The sequence below is a fragment of the Gasterosteus aculeatus genome, chromosome 6, assembly GCF_964276395.1.
Source record: "Gasterosteus aculeatus chromosome 6, fGasAcu3.hap1.1, whole genome shotgun sequence".
In the NCBI taxonomy this organism is placed as follows: Eukaryota; Metazoa; Chordata; class Actinopteri; order Perciformes; family Gasterosteidae; genus Gasterosteus; species Gasterosteus aculeatus.
The window spans coordinates 8,541,967-8,569,514 of NC_135693.1; the positions used below are offsets into that span (position 1 = coordinate 8,541,967).

Below are 27,548 nucleotides of genomic sequence, written 5' to 3' on the forward strand. Positions count from 1 at the left end.
ACGCCGTCATTAAATGTTATTAAGTTTACTGGAGGGAGGGAGATGGAGAATAACCGAGCTCAGTATCAGTCTGACATGAGCTGGGAAGGGCGTTTGGAAAGTGCTGCTCAGCAGACGGTCGACCTGGTGCTCGAGTTCTGTTCCGTATGTGTGCTCCGGCTGATGGAGGTACGGTGAAGCTCTCCTCTGCAGAAGAGGCTACTGGGGTATTTTTAGAGCTAAACAGGAGGCCTGCCCCAAGTGGGGAACAGCTGCATGGGCGTCAGATTAGAGAGCCTACCACTCCTGATAAGACGGGCAGGGATCGAGGCCAAATCCACTCCACCAGGTGGCCATTGATGACAGAGCCAGACCTCCTCAAGCAAGTAGAGCGAGCAAGGGAAACATGGATTATCATGTAGGGGAACAAATGAGAGGGGTTATTGTTTCTTCCTATGTAAATGACACAGCGTACTTTTAGGCGGATTCCATACGAGTGCTCCGTCTTTCTCTCCGCTTTTAGAGACATTTTCCATTATGGTTTGTTTTTCCGGAAGCGCGTCCTCCGAGCGCTTTCCTCATCTCTTCTTCTTGGGCTTCTAGCGTCCGGGCCGCTTGTTGATGTTTGGTTCCTCCTCCCCTGCAGGTCCTCCCTCGCTGAGCAGGCAGGGAGAGGCGACCGAGTCCCGGCCTCTCCCCCACCCCCTGCCCCCGAACACCACCTCTCGCCCGCCGTCCCACCTCACCTCCAAGACACCACAGAATTTCCCACGCCTCCTCCGACTCCCCCGGAGAGGCACACTCCTGAAGCTCCGCCAACCCCACCTGCATCTCCCTGCATCCCTCCTGCTCCTCTCCCAGCCCCCGCCTCCCCTCCTTTAAACCCTGCCTCCCAGTGTGAGGACCGCTGCCCTGCTGCTGCACCCTGCCCGGCTCCTTTGAGGTACGCACATGAACTCAGCCTGACCCTCACTGTCATTTCTCATTCCACTGGGGGAGTTTTTCCTGTGTGCCCCCTCTCTCCTCGCTACGTCAGTAGTTTTTGTCCGGTGTTGATACTGGTCCTTTTAGCCTGCCTGATGAAAAGTAGCCACGTCTTATGCTTTCAACCCCGGCTCAGTTTAAACTACAGCATTAAATCGCCATCTGGCGCACTGAATAACCTTGTAGATGTAGATCTGATGTAAATCATCAGCGCTCCAACCAGCTGCTGGCACCTGCTTCATCTTCACCATACAAAAATGAGAGTGGTGTCAATATTCTTGTCTAACTGTCGCCAAGAAGGCAATTTAGCACATACATGTATGACATCCAAAAATAATCAGAATAATATTACGATTAGCAATTGAGAAATATGTATAGATATGTCACAATAAGCATTATTCCCATTTTCTACGTGAAATCCAGAGAAACTCTCTCGAGTTTGAGTAGGGTGCAGTTTTATCACTTCATAAAATGGAAGTTCTAGATTCCATCCAGGGTTCCTAGAACTGCAGTTACTAACGTAGCTTTAGATTTACATTGACATGCTACCACATGATCTCATATCAAACAGATCACATCATGGAAACTTGAATTTAAACTGTATGATTGTGTCTTGTTACTAGTGGATATAGCAGACGCATCAGGGTGAGATGTTTATATGTGGATCATTTAAACATTAAATGATAAAGTAGGAGGACATAAACGGCATGCTTTTTCACATTGTGGGTTATACTAACCACTTTACTTATTATAGCTGATGTCTTGCTGTTTAAGCTGCTTGCGACGTCACCCTCTTCATGGCAAGAAGCTACAAAACACAAGGATTTCATTCATTACATTGATACCTATTACATTTAAGTTACTCATTATTTTGCTCTTGTACTAAATTATTTTTCAACTATTTCCACACTGAAAATATATAATTTTTCCCGGTTTTGCAAATTATTTGCTAGACTTTGTTGTGTAAAATATGAGGTAATGACTCAGCCACTTTACGGTGTGATGTTACTTTGCGACCAGCAGAGGGTGTTTTCTCTGCTGGAGACCAGTGTCCATATAGTCTGCACTCTGCCCTCTGAATGCTGCACGTATGTGGAAGCAGAGACCCACCAGCTCAAGTATCTGCCTTTACGCCAGTGTTGAACTGCAATATCTATTTGTATTATTTTATGTGTACAATTTGTATTTACTTAAATGCTTAAATACGTCCCTTTCTCATGTCGCACCACATTTCTAAGAGTGCGAGGATAGAATAGTGTTGTTGTATTATTTATGACATCTGAGATCCCCGTTTGGGAACAGTAGAGAGGAGAGGTGTACCAACACATGGAGAATCCTCATTGGATGCCACGGTTATCCTGTTCGCCGGAACACACACAAAAGGCATGACCGTGCCAACGAGTGTTCAGATATAAACGATGCATTTCATTTGGTATTTAAGTGTGAGAGCCAAGGCCAAGAACACAGAAGCATTGAATATTTGCTACTGTTAATAAAGGGAGGATCTATCAAGCGACGGCCGTGCGGCTGCCAGACATTTCTTATATTGAAGAACCAACATGTCTGGAGCGGACGGGCAGCCTTTCTTTTCCAGGTCTTTCATTGAATTACCTGGATTACTCCACTCTTTTCTTTATTATTATTATTATTATTATTAGAAACAGAAGGAACACCACAGATTCTCAAAAATATGTCGTAAGAAGATCCACTGTAAATACAGAGGGATGCAGACTGCGGGCGGATGTTTAGTGGACACAGCCTCGGGAATTGATTCCTTGGGTTGTAGTTTATGGGAGTAATGCAGCCTTTTCTTGGCATATGAGGTACAGGTTGATTAGCAGGAAGATCAGAGGGATCAGATCTGCAACCAACGTCCTACCACTGATTTCTAAAACCAGAATCCCCTCCATGTCACTGCATATTTTATTACTCATTTTGTTTTTACTCTCTGAAATTAAACCCATAATTAGCTATGTACTGTTTCTACCTCTGTACATTTTCAATTTGTTGAAACCAAGAAAAAATACATTTCATGGGGCACTTTTAGTTCTACTAACATGCTTAAACTGAACGAGGATTATAGATATAGTCTTAACACACTAATGAACAAACAGCCATGAAGCCACACTGTGTTCTGCAGCCTCGCAGTCTGCTTAAAAGCATACGCCATTTCCAATCGGGAACCCCTGGAAGGATTGTGGTGACCCTGATTCCTCTTGACCGTCGTTATGAATCTTTCAGAGATAACTGCCACAGCCATAACTTCCAGTGCTTGAGTTTGTTCAATTTTTTATTTCTTCATTTTCTTCTGCAGTTGAAACAGCAGTGCGGGGCCAGACTCTTTTGAGGACTTCAATGTCTTTCAACAGAATAGGAACTTGTACTCCACTCCATGAGTGATTTTCTGCCCCAGATACGTCTCTGAACTGGTATGGGTGGCATGGAGGGTCATAGCAATCAATATTTTTACTTTAGCAGTGGTTTATATTGGGAGATGGGAGGGGGCATCGCTTTTAGTTGTCCCTTCGGCTGTGAAACATCGATCAACAGACCCATCCGAGACTAGAGTCACATCAATATTCTTTGTGAACATCAGTTAATGGACTTCATTTACATGCAAAATGTGGTGTTGTACATGAACACTGGGATTTGTGTCGTACGGGGAATTGGAGAGTCCGTCTATTTAGTCCTTTTGGGCTGAGGTACGATACCCGAAACCTAACAAGAGCAAGTGTGTGTGGCTCCCAAGTGCTTCAGGCTACAGTCGTTATTGTATCGAGCCTTTTTCCCATGAGTGAGATTTATTCTTCTCATACTTCTAACGCCTCTCTGTCCCACTGCTCCTTGGGTTTCAATGGGAGATTTCCAAAACCTGTCCCTGCGCTTATTTCTATCCCTCTGGACACATTCCCTGTGTCTGTGTCACACACACACACACACACACACACACACACACACACACGTCTAAAAGAAAGGAGAGCGGCTAGACAAAATATCGTTAATGCTCCTCCAGACTTTGAGGCAATTGAATGTTTGATGAGAGTGCCCGATAATTAGATCACCAACCCGGCCTGCAGTTAAACACAGCGCCTGTATTCATTTAGAAATGTGGCATATGTCCTCAACCCGTCAGTAAAGAATGACTTCTATCATTCAAATGTATATCTTTAGCCTTTGCATTCATTTTTTTCTCTTTTTTTAGTCTCATGAAGCCTATTCTGTCAATGTGTGCCGATGCACGGTTTCCGTTGGAGTGACTTGAATGAAAAGGAATATAACAGGGTCAGACTTGAATAGGACACACACATTCAAGTCTCCCATGGTCTATTGTTTACCAAAGGCATGCATCCATTGTGTGAAAGGAGGCATAAACATGTTTTCACTGTGCATATAGAGAATTGTGGCTGGAGACGGGCGCGAGGTACGATTAATGTGGGACTAAGGAGGAAGAGGTCCGACGGAGCGAAAGAAAAAAGCCCCCTGTTCACCACTGGGTTTTCTATTGGGGGGGTCTGCTATTGTTCGGCTCCCCTGCACAGTCGCGTTAGCAGACGAGAGAAAGCCGCTTGTCTTTTTTAAAGGCGCAGGAGGGTCGAGTCAGGGGAGAAAGTGGAGGGGGGAGGAGGCTGGGAGAGCAGCAGCACAGCTCAGCGATATCAGCAGCCAAACAGAGAGGAGGCACCTCGGATACTCATGCAAGACGACACGACCGCTGTTTCATCCTATTTGTTTTAGATTATTCTCTTTCTTTTCAATTTCTATTCTTGGAAATTTGAATCCCGCCCGGTGGTGCATCATTCCATGCGGAATACCCTGTGAGCAGCACAGGCTCGGGGATGCAGTGCATGAAGTGAAGCGCGCTCACTCATCCACCGCTTCTGCTCCCGATGCGAGCGGGACTCGCTCGTCCTCTGCACTGCAGCACAGTGGGACCCGCCGCCGCTCACCTCCTCCTCCGACTCGGGCCGCCCGCCTCCTCCGTTAGGACCAGACTGAAGGCGGCGGGAGACTCTGGAGGAGGGGTGGCTGGAGCAGGTTGATGTGGAGCGTGGCTGGTGAACAAGTGCAGGCAGGGGGCGGGGGCAGCAGAGCTAGCTGAGGATGGGAGCCAACGAGTCCATGGAGCAAGGAGAGACCTCCTGTCTCTCTCAAGAACACATGTGAGTGTGACTTAACTTGGTTTCCTGCTCGGCGCCTGGAAACATTCCTGGGGGCTGAAAATCTAGAAAATCCCCGTATTTTTAAGGCATGCAGCATATATTTTCATTGCGGATGCAGGGGAGATTTCTTATGCAGAACGCAGTCACGTTTGATTGATGTTATTTACCGTTGCAAGACAAAGCCGGACCAGAAAAACACGTCTGTGAGACGCTGTGCTCTTTTACCTTTTTGCTTTCCCTCACTCGCTCCTTCCCGGTTTGCTGTCATAATACCTTCTTAGAATGTAAAATCCAGCGTCACCCACTGAGCACGTCTTCATTGTTGTTGTTTGCTTTTGTGACGTAAACATGGATGGAAGAACGGGAGCATGCGTGCAGGCACACTTGACTGTATGTGTGGAAGTAACGTGAGCGTATTCCTGTGAGGGGGGGCCAGAATTGTGCAATGAATACAGTAAGGGGGGGGAGGGTGTTGGGGTAATGTTTTGTTCTAGACTTCCACGCTGAGGAGCGTGAGCTGGTGACTGTGTGGAAATGGAGCGTGCGGTGTGGGGGGGTAAAGAAGACTCACCACTCAGGAATATCACTGGATGAGAGCAAGAGAGAGTTCAGCAGGGAGGGAGGCGAGCAAGCGTGCTCCACTTTGCTGTGTTTTATTTATATCTCAGACACATGACAGCGTGTGTATATATATATATATATATATATTTGTTTTTATCACAATGCTCTGCAAAATTCAGCCCTCAGCAGACCGAATATTTAAAAGACATATATCAGGAGCAAAGTGCAGCTTGTTATTGTTAGATTCAAGCACTGTGCCCACGTCATCACGGCCATTAAGGCTTTTACTGAGTTCATGGGAATCCGAGTGGACAGTTGGTTAGTTTCTGCATTGACGGTGGTTTTGTATATGACTGAACGAACTTGTGACATCTGATCTCATCCTCAAAATGGAGAGATATTTTAACCCCTTCCTTTTCTGGTGCTGCGACTCACCGACCTGCTGTTGTTTAATGTGCCATCTGCTCGCAGTCACAGGTTCAGATTAGATGAGCTATCACACAGAGAGGGAATCTTCTCTCTAGTCCATCTACTATGTTTTTATGAACTGCGGACGACACAAAGGATTCTCCATGAATCACTTACAGATAATAAAAGCCAATTCAGGCTCTTTTTCTTATTATAAAGCCTCTATACGTTTCTGCCCGGTTACCACATCACATCTGTGTGGAAAGGAAACAGGCTGTTGTAAAATGAAAAATAGGTTGCTGTGGAGTTTAGTGCCTATGATGTAATACATTTCATCCGGACACTCATTCGTCAGCGGGATGAAAGCACAGGAGCTCCCTCTGTTGGTCTGTTCATTACTACCTCATATGAGTTACCAGATACTGTATATGTTATAGTAGAGACTCATTATAACTTCATATATTATTATTATATCATTTTACCCTCTTCCTTATTTAAAAAAACAAAAACAAAAACGGCATTTACAGTAGTTAACAATCATCTTAGGTATTTGCTTGCTAATGGCAATATTTTTGTTTTGTTACATTTACCAAATTTAACTTCATGTAAATTACATTAATAATCAATGACTAATAGTTAATCATTGCTTTGTCACCGACATTTCGCAAAGCAACACATGTGACATATCCATAGGGCATTAAACTGCCACATTGCTAGAAATGATAAGATAGCAAAGGAATGAAGCATTGTAGATACGTAGCAGAAGGAAGGGAAGGCAAAGGAATTACAGGTAAAGAGAAAATCACAGGCCTCTTTATCACTGAAATTCTGACAACAGATCCAACATATTTTCCAGAGCAGATGAGTGCATAAATCTTCAAACTTTTTAGGTGCACAGGTAGGACAGACAGGTGGTGTTGAGTTTAGGTTCCCCCTCTCCCCTCCAGCGCTGTGAAAGCTGTTCAGACAGGCCCAGTGGGAGTTTGCTGGAGGCAGCGGCACGTCTGGCTGCCCGATACTAAGCATCTCGCTGCCTCACGCTGCAGAGTTCTAGTCTCCAGGCAGTCATCTCAGCTTGTGAGAGGCTGCTATTAACTGCTGCTCCCTTTGTCTCTATTTCTCCCCCATACTCTACTGCTCACCCACACGCTGCTTATTCCCATAAGAGCTGCTGAAAGTATGACGGCATTAACACAGAAAACATTCCGGGATTGATTTGTAACGACAGATCTCATTTCAATGAATAATTACATATATATTATGTAGAAATATTTTTTTATATAATAAAGATTATCAGCCCCCTGCAAAATGAAAATGCAGTTTTTGTTTTTATAATGAGGCTGATGAAGCAGTGGCTCACCTCATAAATCTGCATCATGCCGACATTTATTTTCTACACCATGCAACACTTTCCTGGACCTTGCTGCTTATCCTCAGTTGTGTGTGTTTGTGTTGGTTTGTGTGCGGCCATCTTTGCTTCCAACGTGGAACATATGGTGGGAGGAGCCTTCTGTTACCATAGCAACACAGTGAATGCAGCCAGATGAAAAATATCCCCTGCAAGGACATGAACGGAGCAATGAAAGGAGCAGTGAATTTGCTTATTATCTCACTGTCTTATGTTTTAATTCCATCCACTAGAAGCAGCTTATATTTCTCCTTTTATGTTACACAATAAAAAAAAGGATACATTTGTTATAGATCTTCATATTCACATTTCACATTTTTTGGTCATAGTAAGTGGGTCCCTTCCTTTAAGCGTCCCGTCAGACTGCCTGACTGTGATTCTGGATCCTAGTGATCCAGATGGATCTCCAGGCAAACCAGTCCCCCCCTGCTGGGACACACTGGACCTTACTTTGCCAGAGCTGTAAAAAGGATTTTGAGCAGGGAACTTAATATATGAGAATATAATGACCAGGCACTACATATTGTTTTATACCATGTTGGAGGCTGTGCAGACTGACGAATTTTGTCTGTGGAGAGAATTGCAGTGCAAGTAGAATATGGGACTCTTGCCATATTGTTGGCTTAGAGGAACCTCCATCTCTCCTGTTATGTGACCCCAGGGATGGTGAACATATTGCCAATGACAGCAAAATACATTTGTTACCAGCCTCCTCCAACAGTAAGTTCTCAGCTCTGTATTTTGATTGCATCGGGCATATTGACGGCTAGATGGTGTGTCAGGCCCCCCGTTTCTGTCATATTGAGAAGTTTTATTTGATCCATGTCTGCGTGTGTGTTACAAAGGAACCCCTTAGGATGCTAAATTGCTCTTGCAATGACCTGAGCGGAATCCCTTTAGATTTGCGGGATCAATATTGCGTAGGGACACAGAGGTTTCGTTTAACTTTTCTTCTACTCTTTATATGTGTCTTACTGTTGAAGATGTATAGAGGTCACAACGATGGCAGATGCCTCTGCCCATTGCATTTTTCATTGCCATTTTATATGGCTTATTGTAAAAGACTAATAATGTAGTTTTATTATTTCAGATATCAATATAAAATATATATATATATATATATATATATATATATACAGTAATAATATAATATAATAGATATGTTTCTTCCTTTCTGTGTCTGTGAAAATGACCTGGGTATGTTGTGCACAGCCTGCTCGTGTGTGTGCGCTTGTATGTGCGTGTGTGTGAGCCGCCATCTTTACTTCCAACGTGGAACATATGGCGGGAGCAGCCTCCTGTTACCATAGCAACACAGTGTTTGGAAGTTTCTCCACTTCCTGTGTGTCTGAAAAGGACCCGAGTTTGTCAAGCATTATCTTAGTGTGGGTTTGTTATGACAAACATGTGTTTAAAATGCATTTAATTGATTTAGAACACTGTAAAAAAGAGCAATGTCTATCAACATCGAATGCATTGTAAAGTTGCATCAGAGCAGGTTAGAGTGGTGGGCATCATCTTCCGTGTGGATACAGCTACATGGTTCCGGAGCAGGAGACTGAGCGGGGTAGAGGGAGGGAGGCTGTGAGAAACAGAGAGAGAGAGAGAGAGAGAGAGGGAGGGGGGAGAGAGAGAGAGATCATATGCAGTTTGCAGGCTCTGGGCTTTTGCAGCCAGTCTCGTTTTAGACTGGGAGGCATCAATACCTACTGGGAAGAAGTGGAGACGGACTGATATGGCTACAGATGATACAGAGCAACGTGAAAGGACTGAGATTGTGGGTTGAAAAAAGGAAATTAGAGTACAGAGAAAGCTAGACGAGGCGGAGGTAAGGCTGCATCTGGTGGTCGTAGTTGTGATCCTGGGAAGAGGCAGCGTCTACCTGTGTGTCCGGCAGCAGCATCTCAGTGCGAAGAGGGGCAGCCGCCGGCCGTCATGCCCGTGACTACGTGGCAGGCTCTGTCTCCCCTGCAGTGGGCTCGCTGGGGCTGGGACACACTGCTGGGAGGGGCCGGGGACGGGGACAGCCCGGGCTCGGATCCGGCTTTGGGGCTCCTTCGGAGTCTCTCCTGGGGCTCACGTCATGACAACATGATCAGTGCCGTCAGGCAGAGGTGAGACCGGACCTGAGCCCGTGGACCTTAGTACTCAGGTTGTATGGAGGGCTTCACTGTGCGCGCGCGTGTGTGTGTGTGTGTTTGTGTGTGTGTCTGTGTTGCTGAGACGAAAAAAACAATCAATATGTCGTTTGCGTCGGATGATCATTTTCATTTACAGCCTGTTGTCCTGCGGAAACGGCTCATTCCTCCATTTTCGTCTCCCGTGTTCCCCTCAGTCCCTCCCTATCCATTTCATATCTGTGATGTAGATCTTGAGGTGGTGTGTTGCATGTGTGTGTTGAGGTAAGGTGCCCCTCTGTCTCACGTGTGTCATTATCTGTCGCCTCACTGCAGATTCAGCGTTTTTGTTTGTAGCCATAACCGTCTACAAGAAATGAAAAACGAGACGTCCGCTGGCATCAAGGCCTTTTTAAAAAAACACACATTTAATGCTGGAAACTGCACCTGCTGCCCTCACAACCTAAGCACCTATAGGAAAACTGCTGTCTGAAGGAGAGGAGTTGAGCTCATCGTCGCATGGCGTCCATTATCCAGACGCGGTCACGAGAGTTCAAGTGATGTCACTCTCATGTATTGCTCATCTTTTGTTATAGGAGTTCAGACTCTGATGGAGCGTTTGAGACCCCTGAAGCCACAACCCCAGTGAAGGCTGTTTCTCCCATAGATCCCCCAACCCAGCAACTAACGTCCGATGACAAAGGTAGGGTAAGAAAACCGCGCACCGACGTGCGTGTGACGCTGTGTTCAACCATCATCAGAAAAAAAAGAAAAGAGACCTGATGTAAGAAAGTCTTTATGCGCCCCCTAGTGGAATGGATCAGTATCTCCCAGATGGCTTTGTTTGCTGAGGCAAGCCAAGCATCCGGGGCTTTTGGGATGTCTAAGACAGGCTGACCAATCGGCTCGGTCTCTCTCATGGTGACTCCTGTTGAATATTCATTCATAGCACATTTATCTAGGTGGCAGAAGCCAGCAGCAGCTTTTAACTTTCTTCAAGCTGTGAATATAAAATCATCTCAATTTTATTTCAGTTCAATTTGATCCTTATTTTTTTTTAGAAAACTTTACTTTACGTCTCTCCATCTTTTGCAGTAGCAGACTCTGAATTGACCTCGGCCGATGCCACATGTGGTACCCCTACCATAGTTTTTGATGAGAACAAGCCCATCGCAGCCAGCGGCCAATACAACATTGAGTTTCCAGCCGATTCGACAAGTCACACTCTGACCCGCTCACTCAGCCTCCAGGGAGGAGAACTAGACAGCGGCGGCCTGTTGGACGGATCCTCCGTGGGAGGCTTCCGTCCACATTCTGAATCCTTCAGCGTCGGCACTGAGAGTGCCCCGGGGACCCTCCGCAGGCCCAAGAAGGTCCACCCTGGGTCTGTGAGGAAGAAGCCTCTTCCGAGACAGAACTCCAACCCAGAGAGTCCGAGGCCAGCCTCCTCCAGCAGCACCCCGGAGATCAAGAAGCGCGCGAAGCCTCGAACGGCCAGCCCTCTCCAACCTCAGGAGGAAGCAGAGGGGGGATCTGCCACCCCCAGCCCCGGAGGAACCCTCCGCAGGACCAGGAAGAGCCGGGTGGAGACTCCTCCTCCCCTGCCGGAGGAGGCCAACAGCACTAGCCAAGAGGAGGGCCTGGTCGTCCCTGCCTTACCCTTGTGCCAGGAGGACACCCCTCTCGTGAGTAGTCCGACGGGCAACGGCGAATCCCCCATCCCCCCTAATACCTCCTACAAATGGGATCCAGATAATTTTGAGGACATCGATCCTTTCAATACCGGAGGTAGTAAAGTTGCCAATTCCCCCGTTCTTGGCCGTAAAGGCCCCGTGTGTGCCCCCATCGCTACCCCTCCCGAGAGTCCCCCCATCTCCTCTGTAGAGCCGGGTCCCCCAGCTCCTCTTCAAGAGCCAATCACTAACCCAGAAGAGCAACCCATCATCCCCACGCGTCAGTCAGTGAGGCTGGAGTTTGACTACTCTGAGGAGGGCAGTGAGGCGTCGCACCAGGCCTCTCTCCCACCCAAGAAAGTGGGCAAGAAGCCCGGAGGGAAGATGCCTCTGAGGAAACCAAAGCTGGGGCTGAAGAAGGCCCCCAAAGCGCAGACAGAGCAGCTGGACAACAATCCTCCAGCAACCCACAATGGCAACGAGGAGGACATTCCTGTGCCCCAAGTGTCTTACAAGTTGGAACCCGACAAGTGGGATGATCCCAACTTCAACCCATTTACCTCTAAGAAAGGAATCACCAACTCCCCCAAACAGTCTCGGCCCTCACATGCCTTTGACACCAATGACTTTGACGACTCAGAAGACCCTTTCAAATCCTCCAATAAGATGGCCAACTCACCCCCGAAGGCTACTGCCTCCTTCGACCTGTCATCCAACGACTACGACAATGAAAATGATAACGACAACATTGGAGAACTAGAGAACCAAAATCAGAACAAACCTGGCAAGAAAAAGAAAACTCCAATCAAATCGTAAGTTCCCCGTCTATTGCAACAGGGCCGCACATTCACGGGGGAGTCCGTACTCGCACACAGAACATTGTATTCCAGGGGAGGAATGTGTGCGTCTGTGTTTGTGAGGTCAGTCTGTGTTTGTATGTGATCCTCCGGTCTATTATGCCAGTGTCCTCTGTCTGTCTCTCTGTCACCTGTGTCTGTGTATTTGTTCTCATACGTCACAGGAAGTCCGGGAGTATGTCTTCTCTATGTTGTCTGTTGTAAGTACAGGGCCAACACAACCATCCCGTCCCGTTTTGCCTCATAACTCCACGTGGCTCCTTTTAATGCAGCATGTTGCCTCGTCCTCCCTCTTCCTTTTAACGGAAACATCACAGTCCCTTGTGCCAAACGATCCCATGTACACTTTTTTTATCCTGCTTATTTTAACAAGACATACCAGTTTTCATTTTTTCTTTTGTAAACTTGTATCATGTAAAGTACAATCCCACCTAGGAAACGACATAGTACATTTACAATAGAATTGGTATATTATCTACATAATTTTTCACGTAAGTGTTAACTTGTAACAAACCTTGTTGTAAATCAGTGTTCACTGTAAAGCTACTAAGTCCCGTCTACAAAGACGGTGCTTGTGCTCCCCCTTGTGTTCATCGTTGGAAATTGTTGAAAGCTAAACCTATAAAATAAGATTATTGTCCCATTTATATTCATTTCTAATGAATTAGGTGAGGGATTCTGAGATATTTTCAGTTTAGATGTATCAGATATGTTTGTTAGTGAAAAAAATAGTGAATTGTGCATTATGTTGCAAATTGCAATACACTTCTTTAAAAAAACATTTGAGAATCTATAATTTTTGGAATCGAAGAATTAAAAACTAAAGTTTTCTAAAAGGCACTAACAGTTCATCTCCAGAAACAGATTATGTCCTACATTTTTATATTTAAAAATGATATTACCGAAAACATGCCTCTCTATGATTTGTTCTATTAGTCTATTTCTGTGAAAAGACATTCATTACATAACATTCATTTCCTTCCCCCACTGACTGTGCAGTTACTAACTAGATTCAACATTTCCATCTCTTGGGCAAAACACACACACACACACACACACACTCATTGACTACATACAGTAAGTGTTTTTGTCCCACAATGCAAAATATGCTGTCATATTTTGAGAAAGCAGACGTACCCGTACAGGGTTACATTACAGAATTTGCATCTATGCAAACATTTGAGATATGATGCAAGTACACAATACTTGTGTTGACAGTGACATGAGGGATCTAATAAAGTTGGGTTTGAATGACTGAATGACTTTACATTTGATGGTTTTTCCATTTCCCTAGTAATACTTTCAGAGTGAAAAGGTCGCCAAAGAAATCCCCGTTGTCCGACCCGTCCCAGGTGCGTACCTAATTCTTCATAATCGTACATTTCTCTGTGCACGTCAGTCTCTCACTGTTGTCTGCCTATATTTCTCCCTCCGTGACCTCGTAACTCTCACCTTCTCTTCGTGGCAGGATCCTACGCCCACAGATGAAACTCCCTCTCTGCGGCCAAAGGACGACCACGCCACGGACGAGGAGAAGCTGGCCTCCTCCACCGGTCACAAGTGGGCCGCCCTGCACGACATGGAAGCAGATTTGAACTCTGACCAGCAAGACTTCCCTCAGCCGTCCGACCTCACGTCCTTCGTCAATGAGAACAGTCTTCCTCCCCAGACTCCAGGTGAGGATTAGCTCTCTCTTGGACATACAAATAATTGCTGTCAGAGATCGAAGCATACAGGCGGGTGCTCAAAGGACATGAATCGCCATGTACGCCAACTATCCCTTTTACTCTTCATGTATCCAGCAATGCTATTGATTCTTGTTGTGGCAGTGAAATAAGCCGGTTGTCTACTACCCTCTGACCTCCAGAAGAGCCTCCTTTTCCCATTGGCTGTGTTGCTCAACGCATCTGGGTCAGAGATGGAATAATCAACAGACGGCTCTGCCCTCATCAGAGCGGAGCTCAACACTGAATGAAATGTGCCTCCATTTCTTCTTCTGCCTCCAACACTTTGTTTTCTCTTTCTATATCAGTGCAAGACTATGAGATTGAGTACATGGAGAAGCTTGGCTCTGCTTCGCCTGTGAGTATCTGATACTAATTATTTTGTCAACTGTTTGCTGCTTACTTTATTGATGGTGGCTTGTTTTATACACATTAATTTAAAATTACAACACACAACACTATGTTTCATTCTCTTGTGTGTCTCGTAGCCGCTGTCCGTGAAGAAGCCGTCTTTGTACTTGAAGCTGGACTCCGTATCTGACAGCTTAACCAAGAATACGTGTGCGCATGGATCAGAGCCCAGTTCCCCCTGCACAGGGTACTACACACTTCTAATGTTTATTTCTTTGTATTTCTACATTACACGTTTACTGAGAACATGTACAGACTCTTTCAATGCAAGTATCTGTGCTTTATTAGTGCAGTATACTTTCTACTTTGCTAATGGTGAACAAAAATGATCTAGATTGCATAACGCTTGCAGTTCAGCTGCTCCAGCAACGTTTTCTCACCTCGCCTTGACCCCCCCCCCCTCCCCCTCTCACTCTCTCCATTTCTCCTCTATGTCTCTCACACTGAGCAGGAGTTTTGAGGAGATGGAGGCCCAGATAACAGCGGATATGAAGACACCAGTGCTGAGCACCCGGTCCGGACCCCAGGGCTCCGCCGGGGACAAAGGCAGGAAGAGAGAGGGCGAGTCCCTCAGCCGAACGCAGAGCGCGGAGAGGGACGAGCAGGTGAGCCCGACGCTTGTGTAAAGACTCATTGAGCTTGAGGTCTCGCATATGTTGTCACTGCTGGGTCTTATCAAGATCGCTCGAGTATAATTTGTGAGCTTTGATGTTGTAAAAGGATGTCAGTGTTAAGTCGCGAGGGGGGGGGTTGCCACGCTGCATGGCCGTGACTCGGCCCTCCAACATAAGCGCCATTAGTCGTGGTGATTCTCATTAAGGCCTCGATCACACATAATCAGTCCGCCAAACTAGCCCGCCAGCTTGAACTCAGTCACACAGCTCCCGACTCAGCGCTTTGCTTTGCCATGCTGACCCCTGCCCTCCTACCTACTCCTCCCGGTGCCCCTGTAGTCCCCTTACCAGGGCCCCGTGGAGGCCCCTGCTCCAGTCCTGGCCATGCCCCTGTTAGACAGGCTGTCTGAGTGTGACGACTTCCTGCAGTACCTGGAGCCTGACCTGGCTGAGACCAACCCCACCGCATTCGCCGGAAAACTGCAGGTGTGTTGACGGACCAAACGTGACCCCTCTCGATTAACCGTGTAGGTCTTACATCTGGTGGCCCATTTGTGACCTTTACATGTGTTTGTGTGCGTGTGTGTGTCACGTTATTCTCACTGTGTCACCTTATTACATCCTGCCTTTTCATTTCCCCCAGTTTTCACCCTCTGTGCCTCAGTTGCAGTTATTAGCTTATTGTGTAAAATAGGTCGACGGTGTGTAAAATGTGGCAGCGGCAAGTGTGTGCGCTCAACTTTCTATATGTTTTCCCTTTGCTCTCTCTCACCCCTGGGCCGCCGACCTCCTTCTCTATCCTTTGAAATCTATCAATCTCCCCCCCAATCCTCCCCAATGTGTGCGGCCCAGGAGGAGCTGGTGCTTGCTGCCCTGAGGATAGAGGCTCTGCAGGTAGCCAAAAACATCTCTCAGTGCCCCTCCCTCTCCACTGTAAGCCCCCAGGTACTGCGCTGACACCTGCACCTGCTGTGTGCAAGTGTGTGTGTGTGATAGGAAAAATGCGGGTGTGTGTGCGAAATGCACGTGGGCGTGGCTATAGTGTGCGAGCATGAGTGTGTCTCCGCCTGCCCCCCCCCCCCCCCCCCCCCCCCATCCAAACAAACCATTCTGAGTGTGACTGTGAGCTCATGGCCTTATCAACATGGTGGCTGCACCGCTGCATTCGCGGTCTGCTTCAGCGATCCCCCACATACGAAATCTTCAACGCGGCTTAACGTGTAAAGCTCCCTCCCCCCGACTAGCTGCGAGCCCCTCCAGGTGTTCTCCTCTGCCACAGAATGCTGTGCCTTCTTCGTCCCTTGCCTTTTTGTTATGCATGTTGTGCAGCATGCACGTTGGGCAACATGCGGGGTTCCTGCTCATGAGAAGCTTACCTGAGCGTGAATGTGACTGGGAATGTCTCACACTAGATTACATTAGTCTCTGTGGAATTCTGAGGTTATAAATTTCCATGGTGTATTTGTTGATACGTTGCCGTCGTCCCCCCGACATCCCAGTCACATTCTTGTTTGGTGATTCGGCCCTTTTCCCAGACTAACCGCACTAACAGACAGGTACACCGGGTAGGTTACAGTGTCGAGTTTGGCTGGAAGTTGTAGGTAGAACTCTGAGATTTTGCTGGTCGAAGTAGGTGGTGAAACCGCACATGTAGTAGAAGAATAAGAGTGGTCTATTTGAGCCTGGTCAGTGGGGAACCCTTTTCAGTCAGTGGAAAACCTCTGGTAAGAGTTGAAGCAGGACAGGCGCTCCCAGATCTTCTACCCCTCCATGTCTCATGCTCTTGTCACACACATTTCACAGTCTCGTCTCAAGAAGCCCAGCGCTCGGCGGTGGAATATCAACGGTTCACCCTTACTCAAAGTAAGAGTAACACAGTGACCCAGTGATCTGTTTTGGCCTTAATCCATCTACAGTGCAGTCTAAGTATTTGGTCACAAACACATTTTGCAATGATTTTGTCTTAGCGCACCATATTTAAAGTAACTATGAGAGTTAAGGCCTGATGGTAAAAGAAGGTGTTCATACCGACATTGCTGAAGAGAGTAGGAATCGCATCGCTTTAATACAAATAGTACCTCCAATCATAGAAAAGCAAATAATATGGCTCATCCAATGCTGTTAACCCACTTTAAAGCTCACTTTGAAAATGTCCATACGACTACAGACTGCACTGTAAAACCCTGTCCTGTAGACCCCCAGAAGTCGGCGCCTGCGATCTTTTTCCAGGTCTCACTACCTCTTAGCCTGCAATAGCTGAGCGTTGTCTGATTTGTGCTTTCTGAGTTATAGCTCGTATCTCTTGAAGTAGTTTTATAATGGACTATTTTTGTGTTTGACATTGTCTTGTGTTTGTTCAGTTGTCCCTAATATTAAGTAGTTCTATTCTACAGTAAGTGGTTTTAAATTGTTTGCCATTTACTTACATGTAATCCTTGATGATCCGGTAAAGGAGTTCTGTACGAGACTCACCAGCAGGGCAAAGCCGGCAACTGGTCCTTTGTGTTTGTGATACTTAACGGTTTCATTCATTACGAATCTGTTTGGTAATAGCCAGCAGGGGTGCAGAAGATCTCTGTTTTTATGGGAGTCATTTAGAAAATAACCATCACACGACTCATTACCGCACTTCATAATGGTAATTTAGGAAATGATGGTCAGAGTTATTAAAGTAAAAAGCAAAAAGCAGGAATCCAAGGGGAGCCGCAACAATCCTGTCCTGGTCTTCTAACTTAAAGTCTTTCATAGTGGGTTTTCAGTTCATGAAAGTTAGTTGTAACTGTTTTGGTCAACATAACAAGTCTTATTCAGTGCTCGGGGTTTTTAGCTCCTCCTTCTCACGTCACGTTGGGGCATTTGACTTTGGGTTGTGATCAATACGAGCCTCAAACCCCCTAAACCTTTTAACTGATTATACTCTATTTTTAATTTATGGTACTGGCCATTTTTAATGGGTTTTTATTAGGATCGTCTCTTTTCAACAGACCTTTGAATACCTTACTGTCAGTCATACCAGCACTTAGCAAAAGGGGTCCTTGGTTGGCTGAACTCGACCGGTCGCTACCTTGAATAATGGGATTACTGCTCAAGCCAGACCAAATACTCTCTTTTTAGAATTTAAGAGCCTCGACCACTTCATCCTACTGTAATCCGTCTCTGCCAAGGATCCATTTCAGAGCCGGGTAATAAGGGAACAAACACAACGAGGATTGTTGATGTCGCTATAGTTGCAATAAACACACGCATATATACTTTATTTTGTAAAATAAAGTTTTTTATTGATACATTTGGGGAATTTCCTTGCTCACCTTTGTAATAAGTCTTTGTAATAATAAAATAATTGGGGCATTGCTGTAACAAAGCACATAACGAGTCAAGCCACAACAGGTAAGAGCAGTATATTGAAATATACTTTAAGATGAGATTTATTTCCCATGCTGCCTGGTCCGTGCCTCGTCCTCCGTCTCCTGCTGCCGTCCTTCCTGTTCCCTTTCCCAGACCCAATCACATTTAAGCTACAGGCCGCTCGGCTGGGGGCAGCATCAGCCAAATCACTTGGCTAATACTGTGTCAATGAAGACTGTTTCATCCAATCATGTGGCAGCCGACCAAGTCTTCAGGAGCATCACCAGCCAATCTCATTTACATATTGATTTTTGCAGCGTTTTGCAGTTTGATGTAGTTTGATGCTGCCTTGCGATTTGATTCCAGAATGCGCCTGGCTCCGCCGGTGAGGTTGTCCCACCTTTGGCTTGGTCTGGTTTGTGACTGGTTATGTTTCCTTTCCTCTCCCACCTCACCCTTGGCTCCTGGCAGCAGCACAGAGATGCGTGTTCTCCAGTGGAGAGTGGAGTGTCCAAGAACTCACTTTACACCAGGACCACCACCAGCTACATTGAAGGGGAGAGCACCAACCTGCCCAGAGAACTGGACCACTCGCTGGGAATCGCACGGGATGAGGTACGCATATAAAACTCTTTCTGTATATTGTACAAGTCAGATACGCTGTCTATACGTTAAATGAGCATCACAACCCGTTTTTGTTACCCTCCTCAGATCGTAACAAAGGAGAAAGAAGTGCTGGAGTGGCAGAGGAAGTATGAAGACAGCCGACAGGAGGTGGTGGAGATGAGGTAGGAAGTTGCACCTTGTGTGTCGTCACTTATGGGACTGTGAAGTCCCACCCATACACTGTGGGAAGCACATAACACCTCCCTGGGTTTCTGTTCTGTGTTACTTTTGTCAGGATGCTAAGATTCTTGTTGTCATTTTCCCCCAATTACCGTTAAACTACATCGGTTTTTCTTGATGCAGAGTGGAGAGACAGTAAAAGAAGACCAAATGAGTCCTACTAGCAGCACCAGTGTTATAGCTGGAGAATAGCGCAACATTGATTATGTAAATCTATTAGGGGATTTCCGTGTCATTTGGATTATGCACCACCAACGTCTTAAACCTCTGTGATTTACGACATTCTTATTTACGTCCACAGATGATCGATATTCGTCCAACAATATATAGGTTCAAGGAGATAGATGTGATGCATTGTTCGCTATGAGCAGGTGTGCTGCTCCAGCTGGACACAGCTCAGTTAGTGTGAATAAGACAGCGCTTACTTCATTTGACTGATTGGGTTGAGGATAAGGAGGGGTAAGCGGCTAAGAAGGATGCATGGCTAATCAATCCTCTTAACTCTGGCAACCTGTCTTTGCCCGGCTGCTCTCTGGTCAAAGTGTGAGGGAACCTCTATCTCTAAGAAACTGGACAGTGCAAATAGATAAAAGCTATAAAGCTAAGGGGTGCTTAAAACTCTTCAATCACTCAATAATCCTATTATCTAAAGTTGCAGGCTGCATGTATTGTTTACTGGAATTTTAAGAAAATGTCCTGTAGCACTTATTACACCACTTTTCAATATCAGATTATTATAACATATAAATGCAATACTTATATTTGGACAGACCGCACTAATCAGAAGTGCCTGATCCACATTCAACCTTTAAAATCTGTGTTTTCATTCAAACACCTTGCTAATAAACAGACATTATTTTGGACCAATCTACGGGTTGGATGAAATTACATTGTTTTAGAGACACGCACACCATGAAATCGTTTGTCATATGGATATATCTCTGTCGTTGTATTGGTAATCTGCAATTTTTCATCCATAGGAGGATTGTTGCTGAATACGAGAAGACGATCGCACAGATGATTGGTGAGTTCAGTGTTTAACGCAGGTGCTCATTTCCTAACAAAGACCCAGCATTCGTCCCATGTTACTCAGTACACGTAATATTTATTTCCATTACATTTATTTTGTTCCCCAACCTCGACTACCCTTTGCTTGTTTATTTGCAAATCGAGAAATGTACACTGTATTTGTTTGCATTACTCTATCGTTCTCAGAGAATCGAGTACTCTTTTTATCCTCTCACTCGAGCTGGCTTTGCCATGTGCTTTCTTTCATGTGTGATTGATATGAACTGAATCCTGCTCCTCTGAACTCATTAAATCTTGCTGCAGGTTCACTCTCTGCCTTATTCTTAACCTTCTTTGCCACTTGACCATTTGATTTCCTGTCTATATCCGTTCTCTCCTTAAAAGCAATGTCACAAAAAGCAACAATCTGTCTCTGTCTAACAATTGGCTCTCTCACTAGCCTCGCCCTCCCAGCTCGACTTAACACAGTCCATTCTTTTCTGTTCTGCTCCCATCTTTGCTCCCCTTACTATTTGATAACCCTGACAGGCATGCCAGGTGAGTAGTGCAGAATTCTCCTTCACTTGTTTGTGTCAGCTCACATCTCTCCACCTGTTTGTCAAGGGAGCAGATTGCTCTCAGTGACGTTTGTGTATCCATTTTGTTGCATTTCGTCCTGTATGTTGAGACCGTTATATTCCTTAGTGGGTTAACAATAGTGAACTCGTAATCTGTCGTATGCAGATATTAAATACAGCAAACACATGTGCGTATGCATATTGAGAGCCTTTACACACACACACCTGCACTGTATGGTTCATACTAAAGGGCCTGGAAGCCAGAACCAGCTGTCAGTTCTGTTTTTATGGTTTACAGGTGATTACTAGATTATCCCATTGTTACGTGTTTTTTGTTTGCATGCTTCAGAAATACTCGTATAGTGCAGTATAATAGGCTGCTAAATCACACCAATGCCCTAATTCATTTCAATACACTGTCAAAAATGGTTTGTACCTTAGTGTGCCGGCTACAGCAGACTGTTGAGCACATATGCAGTAGACGGGTGATCTGATCTACAGTATGTTTGTGTGTGTCCACCAGAGGATGACCAGAAAGAGAAGTCTCTCTCCCACCACACCATCCAGCAACTCATCATGGAGAAGGACCAGGCCTTGGCCGACCTCAACTCTGTGGAAAAGTCTCTGGCCGACCTCTTCCGACGCTACGAGAAGATGAAAGATGTACTGGAGGGTTTCCGCAAGGTGACTGACATACATTATTCACAACTAATTAGTCATTATAACCGGCCTTATAAGTCACCTGGAAATTAGGTTGTCGATCCCTATGGCAAGTAATTACAATATTTCTCACACCCTTCAGAACGAAGAGGTTCTGAAGAGATGTGCTCAGGAGTATCTGTCCAGGGTCCGCAAGGAGGAACAGCGCTACCAAGCCCTGAAGATTCACGCAGAGGAGAAACTAGACAAGTGAGTCTCATTATGGCGACTACATTCCCCCATATTTTCCTCCCATGGAAAATCCCCAACCGCACAACAATTCAATGCCAAGTTGAGAATTTCTGTGTTTTATCTGTGTGTTTTCAGGGCCAATGCAGACATCGCTCATGTACGGGTCAAGTCCAAGCAGGAGCAGGCCTGCCACCAGGCCAGCCTGAGGAAGGAGCAGATGAAGGTGGAATCGCTGGAGCGCACATTGGAGCAAAAGGTCAGTTTGGATTCCTCAGTCCTGTGTTTTAAAAGGATGTGAAATCATCAAAAGATTCCCATGCGATCAAATAAATAAATGACTTTTTTTGCGATTGTTTGATAGAACAAAGAGATCGAGGAGTTGACAAAGATCTGTGACGAGCTGATCGCCAAGATGGGGAGGAGTTAGCGTCCACACCACAGCCAGGCCAAATCTCACAGAGGGGAGGAGTGGTTGTGGGAAGACAAATATTTTGGAAGTCTTCCGCGGACTGATGGACATTTCAGGCCAAAATGGTCTCTTGGTTAAATGGCCAACTGACTTTGTTTATACACGATACACGGGAATGAATTCACTCTGATCAATCTGTACATTTTAAATATGTCACCGTGTATCGAACTGTGTCAAAGGTCTGATTCAAAGTTTAAGAAAATGTATCATATCACTAATGAGTGTGTATGTGCGTGCGTGATAATAGGAAAGCGAGAGCATTGTTTGTGGGTGAAATTATCTATATTGATGTTGCCATGACAGCCACTGAGGAAGAAGACTGTTTACCCGTTCCTGTTGTTGTCTCTTGATACAGAAAAGATAATACTTTGAAAAAGAGTAACAGAGATTTAGATGACTTTATAAAAATGCGCATACACCACTAAGAGAACACAAACTATCACAATAGTTTACTGCATGAGGAAGAGAAAGAATAACTTGTAATGTTATACGTTTGTATATACTGTAGGAAAATTCCTAATATAAAAAAGACTTTGGTTATTTGTCATCCTCGCCACGTTTCCCTTATCTTGTAGATATTTGTCATAGCTTTCTCAATTAAATTGTGCGAATATTTTGGGGGATTTTATTTTAATATAAAGCAAACTAATTGTGACCTTATTCAGTCATAAATGTGTGATGGATATTTCCTAGTTCTGCTGTGGTTGTTGTGTCACACTGAGGAATAACCCCTCTGCACAGCTGCTGTACAGCATCCGCTTACAAAGTGCAATAAAAGACGGCAATACAGCACACTGCATCACTTTAGTTGGTCTTGCATGACGCATCCGGATAAAGTTGTGAATATTGTTATTCTTTTAGATTGTGATATGCTTTGGTAATGTCAATGTTTGTTTTGTGGGGTTCTTTTCCTCTACTTTAGTCCGGTGGTTCCCAATGAGGGGTTTGGAGTACACATTGGTATTTAGTGTGGAAATAAACCAACAATTAGCATTAATGAAATAGCTGTTATATGCTGATCGTTTGCAAATATATTGCCACAGCTACAAAATCTCAGCGGCACAGGACATGGCTCCCCGTAACTAAATAATTAATCTTCCCAAATGTCCAACTGGAGTAGATGGAACATTTCACATTAAGCCGTCTACAGAGGCGTCGACTAAAGGTGGACGATCGTCGCACACTCGTATGTCAAAGGACAACAAGCAGCCTGTGAAAAATGGACCTGGCACAGTAGAAACTAAATACACACCCTGTAGGGACCCAATGCCAGTTGAAGTTCAGAGATCAAACCGTACATGTGGACACGACGACAGGAGAGGGAGGAGCCGGTCTGTGGAGGCGCGGCCTCGAGCAATGAGAAGTACAGGAAGAATCCCTTCGGCCATCCAGGCAGAAGAAGCCACTATTGATCAACACAAAGCTGTGGGCCTCGGTGGAGGGGCTGCTAATCCACGGTCAGTGCTGGAGGGGTATCGGGTGGTCTCATTTGAGATTAAGCTCGGGGGGCTTTTGGAGCAAACAACCTGCTTTTCAGTGAGTGACCAGGACGACCGAAGACCAGCCGCACCATGAGAGCTGTCCGCTGCTCGCCGCTGCTCCTGATCTCTTTGTTCCTGCTAGCGACCAACAGTAAGGACTATAGCTCTTTATTTATTTATTGTTTTCTATCTTCACCTCACCCCCACCCCTGTCCCCCATACCTTCCACCTTTCATTGCTTCTGTTCTCATCTCAAGAGGGTGCAGTTGTAGCATGTCCAGAGTAGCTTTCATCTCCGACATCAGGACAGGTAATGCTGGTTATAAAACATCCAGACAAAATGATCTATATTTTTCAGAAATAAACAAAGAAGAAAATAATTTAATCTGATTAATAGTTACGGCTTTTATTCACACTTTACATTATGTCTGCTTTGCTTCGCTTTGCTGTTTTTCTGTTAATTTCCCTGAGTTTTGCCTTCGATGTGTCATCCTTCTCTGTGACTAGCATGCAAGCCCCCGCAACTAATCTCTTAATAGGCCTGGAGGCTAGCAGAACAGCAAGGGGGCATTTATACGCCATGTCAACGTACGGAGGCGCAAACAGGAAGCAGAGAAAAGACACCAAGTGCTCAGACTCCTATAGGACCATGGTTTGATTTGGTTTTGTTATTTTACTCTTAAAGTTTTGCTTTTATCGTTACAGATATTTTTTTGTCATTTATTACTTATTGCTGTTTCTGATTAAGTTAATTCTGCTGTTGGTGTTGACAGTTTCCTCTCACTGACTTTCAGTGTCCGGTCAACTTTTCTGTCCTCCTGCACCAAAGAGCCGGATGACATAAGACAAGTCTGGTGTTGAGGGAGGTCTTTTGAAGAGATGTGCTGCTACAGAGAATGTTTGTCCCGATGATTCCTATAAGCCCCGCTTGGTTTGATCCTCTTAGGAAGCAGCATCACAGGCTTCTTCTGAAGGGGCGTTTCAGAGTATAAGAGAGGCATGTGGGTTTCCCAAAAGAAGTGTTCAACTGCTTATGAAAGGTCAGCTAGTTAAGCGATGCCTCCTCTGGAGAGATCTAGAAAGACATTTATGGGTTTTATGTGCTGAAGAGGGCCTCTGAAGCATTAGCTGAAGTTTAGAAAGATGTGTTTTTAAAATCTGAGAGCACTTGTTCAATCCTTTGCTAGATTTCACTTGTTTGAGGGGAGAGAATAATAAGAGCTCTCTTTTCACTTAACTCTTTATGTCTATGATCTTTATGGAACTTCATGGATCACCATCACTTAGATTTGAGTTTAACATCCCTACGTGTACGAGGAGTAAAGATACCCTGAGTTGAGTCCCTTGTTGACCCTGCATTATCTTAACGAACAATGGACTGGAATCTACGACACATGTGAACGCGTTATGTGGAGTGTGCCGCAATGAAGATCCTGCTTTACCGCGCAGGAGTCAACGACATGACAAAGCCATGACAAAAACTTGTTCCAAGGTCTAAAAATATTTTTTTAAAGGTCACAAATGACAGTCAAAAAAAGCATTCGACATAGGGCTTTAAAAAATATATATATTTGATGGGAAATCCTGTTAGCATCATAAACAGTTAAACTGTGGCAATACACCCGGTCAGCCTGATCAGTAAAATCTTCAGGTATAGGAACACCTTTGATGCTACATATCCGAGCACACCGGGATAAAACTATGCAAAACTATGCAGGAAACCTTTTCCCCTCAACATGCCATGATTGTACTCATTTAATAAACATGCACTTTAGCTATATCTGTTTTGTGTGTCCTCCAGGTGAGGCTCTGCGGTGTTATACCTGTATGGGCTCCAACAACGACAACTGCAACCGGCAGGGCTCCAAATCTTGTCCCAGCTACTCTGATGCGTGTGCCGTGGTGGTCGGCCATGACAGTGAGTCCAACAGTGTAGCAGCATTTATTTTCACTAGTGTAATGTAGTAAAGACACACACAGCGTTATTTGTATCTGTGTGCGAGGATATGTGCCTCTGGGTTTGATGGAGAACAGGCTGCTGGTCTGGAGACACGTCCCAGCCAGCAGGGGGTCCAAGGCTTTTAAGGAAATGAAGAGCTTTGCTGCCACTAGTAGATCTTTGTCCTTAATTAGGACGCCATGTGTTCACGTCACTAGACAATTCCTTTTCACAAATGAACTGAACTGTGAGTCGTCTTTATTTTAATAATCATCAAAAAACGACACGTTGTAAATGTTTTCCCAGATTACATTCTGGTGTAAGGCGCGCCGGTGGTGTGTACTTAACGCTCATAGACAAAGTGAGAAAATCAGCGGCAAGTTTCCTCAAATGTATATTGGTGGGTCAAGGCAGCTGCTACACCAGCGACTTCTATTTCTGCTGTTCATTTGTCAGGTGGAGTCATGAAGTCGTGCTCCTACAAGTCTTTCTGCAGTCAGGCCGACAGCCAAGGCTACAGAGCGCCGGGGGTCAGAGTTCACTGCTGCTACGGAGACGACTGCAATGTGAACAGCTTTGCCTCCCGGCTGCCAAGACTCAACTACCTGCTGCCGTTTCTGCCTCTGTTGTTCCATTGTGTTTTCAAGTAGACGAAGAGCTCAAATTCAAATGCCAACATCCGTTTGCAACACGAATGACAATTCTGTTTCACGCACTGATTCTACACAATCGGAGCTGCATTACAATTCCACTTTGATTTGACAAATGTACCTAAGCCTTTACGTCAAGGTTACTGCACATGGCAGAGCTTGTGCTACTCGGTGTTACTGGATTACACACACGTTGTTGGACTGACTAAGCAGTACTCAAGTAGATGCATTTTTTAATGGATTTCACTTAGCTAATAACCCGAGAAGCTAAATGCTGTAATAACATGCAGTGATAATTCATGTTTTGCTTCCCATATTTAGAGCGTAAGAGATGCTGTCTATCAGTTTCCCCACTCTGGTACGACACTCGGGACACAATGTGTGAAATCAAGTTAATGCTGCACTACATCAGTTTTATTTTTCACCTTAACACGTCCTAGTATGTCAGCACGGTTCTTTTTGCAGCATAGGTTCCTGTTAAATACGGCACCAGGAGTTCAATCGGATGCACGTCGTTACATCATCAGCCTCCTAACTGTCATATCTGACAAGTTGTCAAGGATATTTTGGAAGAAAGTGAGAAAACACGTCTCACAATCGGCAAATACACATTTAACGTGCACGAGGCGGTGTGTCACACACAGGAGGTCAACCCACTGCGTTGGAAGTCACTTAAAGAATTACTTTATGAACCGAGTTTAAGCGCGTCTCATTAGAAGACGGTCAGATGCTACTGTATATATTGTATAGAACATTTAATAAAAAAAATACTAATCTATTTGGTGACGTTCTGTTTATTGTGTCATTTTTTAGGAACCTATATCCTATAACATCATAATATATTCTAGTACAAGCATTCATTAAAGTAAGAATAAACAGTCATAAGTTCTAGAAATCTTTTGAGGACTATTTCACTTACACATTTCTCATTACATATCAAAACAACATTCTTTGTTGTTATATTTGACAACTATGGATGGGAGTAGCATGTTTTGAGTAAATAAACCCCTGATACTGGATCTACAGAAACCCCTGATACAAAATGTTCAGAATTCAGAATTCCATCCAAATAAGTATTTCTTACTTAAATACTTAAAAACACATTACGTCTCACCTGATTATATTTGAACAAAATCAAAAATCAACAGGTGAATGCTGGGCGGCTAACATGCTAAATGGTGACATGCTAACGGGGCGGTGAGCAGCTTTCTGCGGCTCTGACTGCGCGAGAGGCGGGAGCAGCGAGCAACATCGATACCTGATGATGAGTGTGAAAGAACCACCGGAGAAGCTGATCTGTGCAAAGTGAATCCAGACAGGTGGGCGTGTATGTTAAAATGATAATGCACTCTTACTTTGTAGCCTACATTTCTTCTTCAATGTTTTAGGTGTCATATATTGGTGGCCTGTACCTCTTTAAAAACTGAATTAAAATTATACTCACA

At 45.0% G+C, this 27,548-nt stretch overlaps 2 protein-coding genes across 38 annotated transcripts in view; both read left to right on the forward strand.

Moving 5' to 3' along the window:
* The window catches only part of tacc2 (transforming, acidic coiled-coil containing protein 2), a 44,262-nt gene extending 21,437 nt beyond the window's left edge, over positions 1-22,825 (forward strand). For 13 of the 37 annotated variants that reach the window (XM_078104107.1, XM_078104082.1, XM_078104083.1 and 10 more), the window contains 17 exons: positions 626-922; positions 10,214-10,320; positions 10,713-12,102; positions 13,442-13,499; positions 13,616-13,823; positions 14,180-14,229; positions 14,360-14,469; positions 14,734-14,887; positions 15,236-15,382; positions 15,749-15,841; positions 18,713-18,856; positions 18,953-19,029; positions 20,068-20,111; positions 21,197-21,357; positions 21,476-21,582; positions 21,700-21,820; positions 21,926-22,825. In XM_078104107.1, coding sequence (XP_077960233.1) covers positions 626-922; positions 10,214-10,320; positions 10,713-12,102; positions 13,442-13,499; positions 13,616-13,823; positions 14,180-14,229; positions 14,360-14,469; positions 14,734-14,887; positions 15,236-15,382; positions 15,749-15,841; positions 18,713-18,856; positions 18,953-19,029; positions 20,068-20,111; positions 21,197-21,357; positions 21,476-21,582; positions 21,700-21,820; positions 21,926-21,991 — 3,334 coding nt within the window. In that variant the 3' untranslated portion in view covers positions 21,992-22,825. Of the gene's footprint in view, positions 1-625; positions 923-4,500; positions 5,124-7,904; positions 9,615-10,213; positions 10,321-10,428; positions 10,539-10,712; positions 12,103-13,441; positions 13,500-13,615; positions 13,824-14,179; positions 14,230-14,359; positions 14,470-14,733; positions 14,888-15,235; positions 15,383-15,748; positions 15,842-18,712; positions 18,857-18,952; positions 19,030-20,067; positions 20,112-21,196; positions 21,358-21,475; positions 21,583-21,699; positions 21,821-21,925 lie in introns of those variants that run through there. The other 24 variants (XM_078104109.1, XM_078104095.1, XM_078104110.1 and 21 more) reach the window with 19 other exon arrangements.
* Positions 22,826-23,346: 521 nt separating this feature from the next.
* On the forward strand, positions 23,347-26,881 carry ly6pge (lymphocyte antigen 6 family member pge). The gene is made up of 3 exons (XM_040178375.2): positions 23,347-23,665; positions 25,316-25,432; positions 25,910-26,881. Exons 1-3 carry the CDS (start codon positions 23,605-23,607, stop codon positions 26,101-26,103), a joined length of 372 nt encoding a protein of 123 aa, XP_040034309.1. The 5' UTR covers positions 23,347-23,604; the 3' UTR covers positions 26,104-26,881.
* The last annotated feature ends 667 nt before the right edge of the window (positions 26,882-27,548 follow it).

What these genes read in the sequence shown, in the direction of transcription:
- ly6pge (XM_040178375.2), top strand. Translation starts at nt 23,605, where the DNA reads ATGAGAGCTGTCCGCTGCTCGCCGCTGCTCCTGATCTCTTTGTTCCTG. An exon ending in GTTCCTGCTAGCGACCAACA is followed by an intron (nt 23,666 to 25,315) that starts GTAAGGACTATA and finishes TGTGTCCTCCAG; the next exon opens with GTGAGGCTCTGCGGTGTTAT. An exon ending in CGTGGTGGTCGGCCATGACA is followed by an intron (nt 25,433 to 25,909) that starts GTGAGTCCAACA and finishes TTCATTTGTCAG; the next exon opens with GTGGAGTCATGAAGTCGTGC.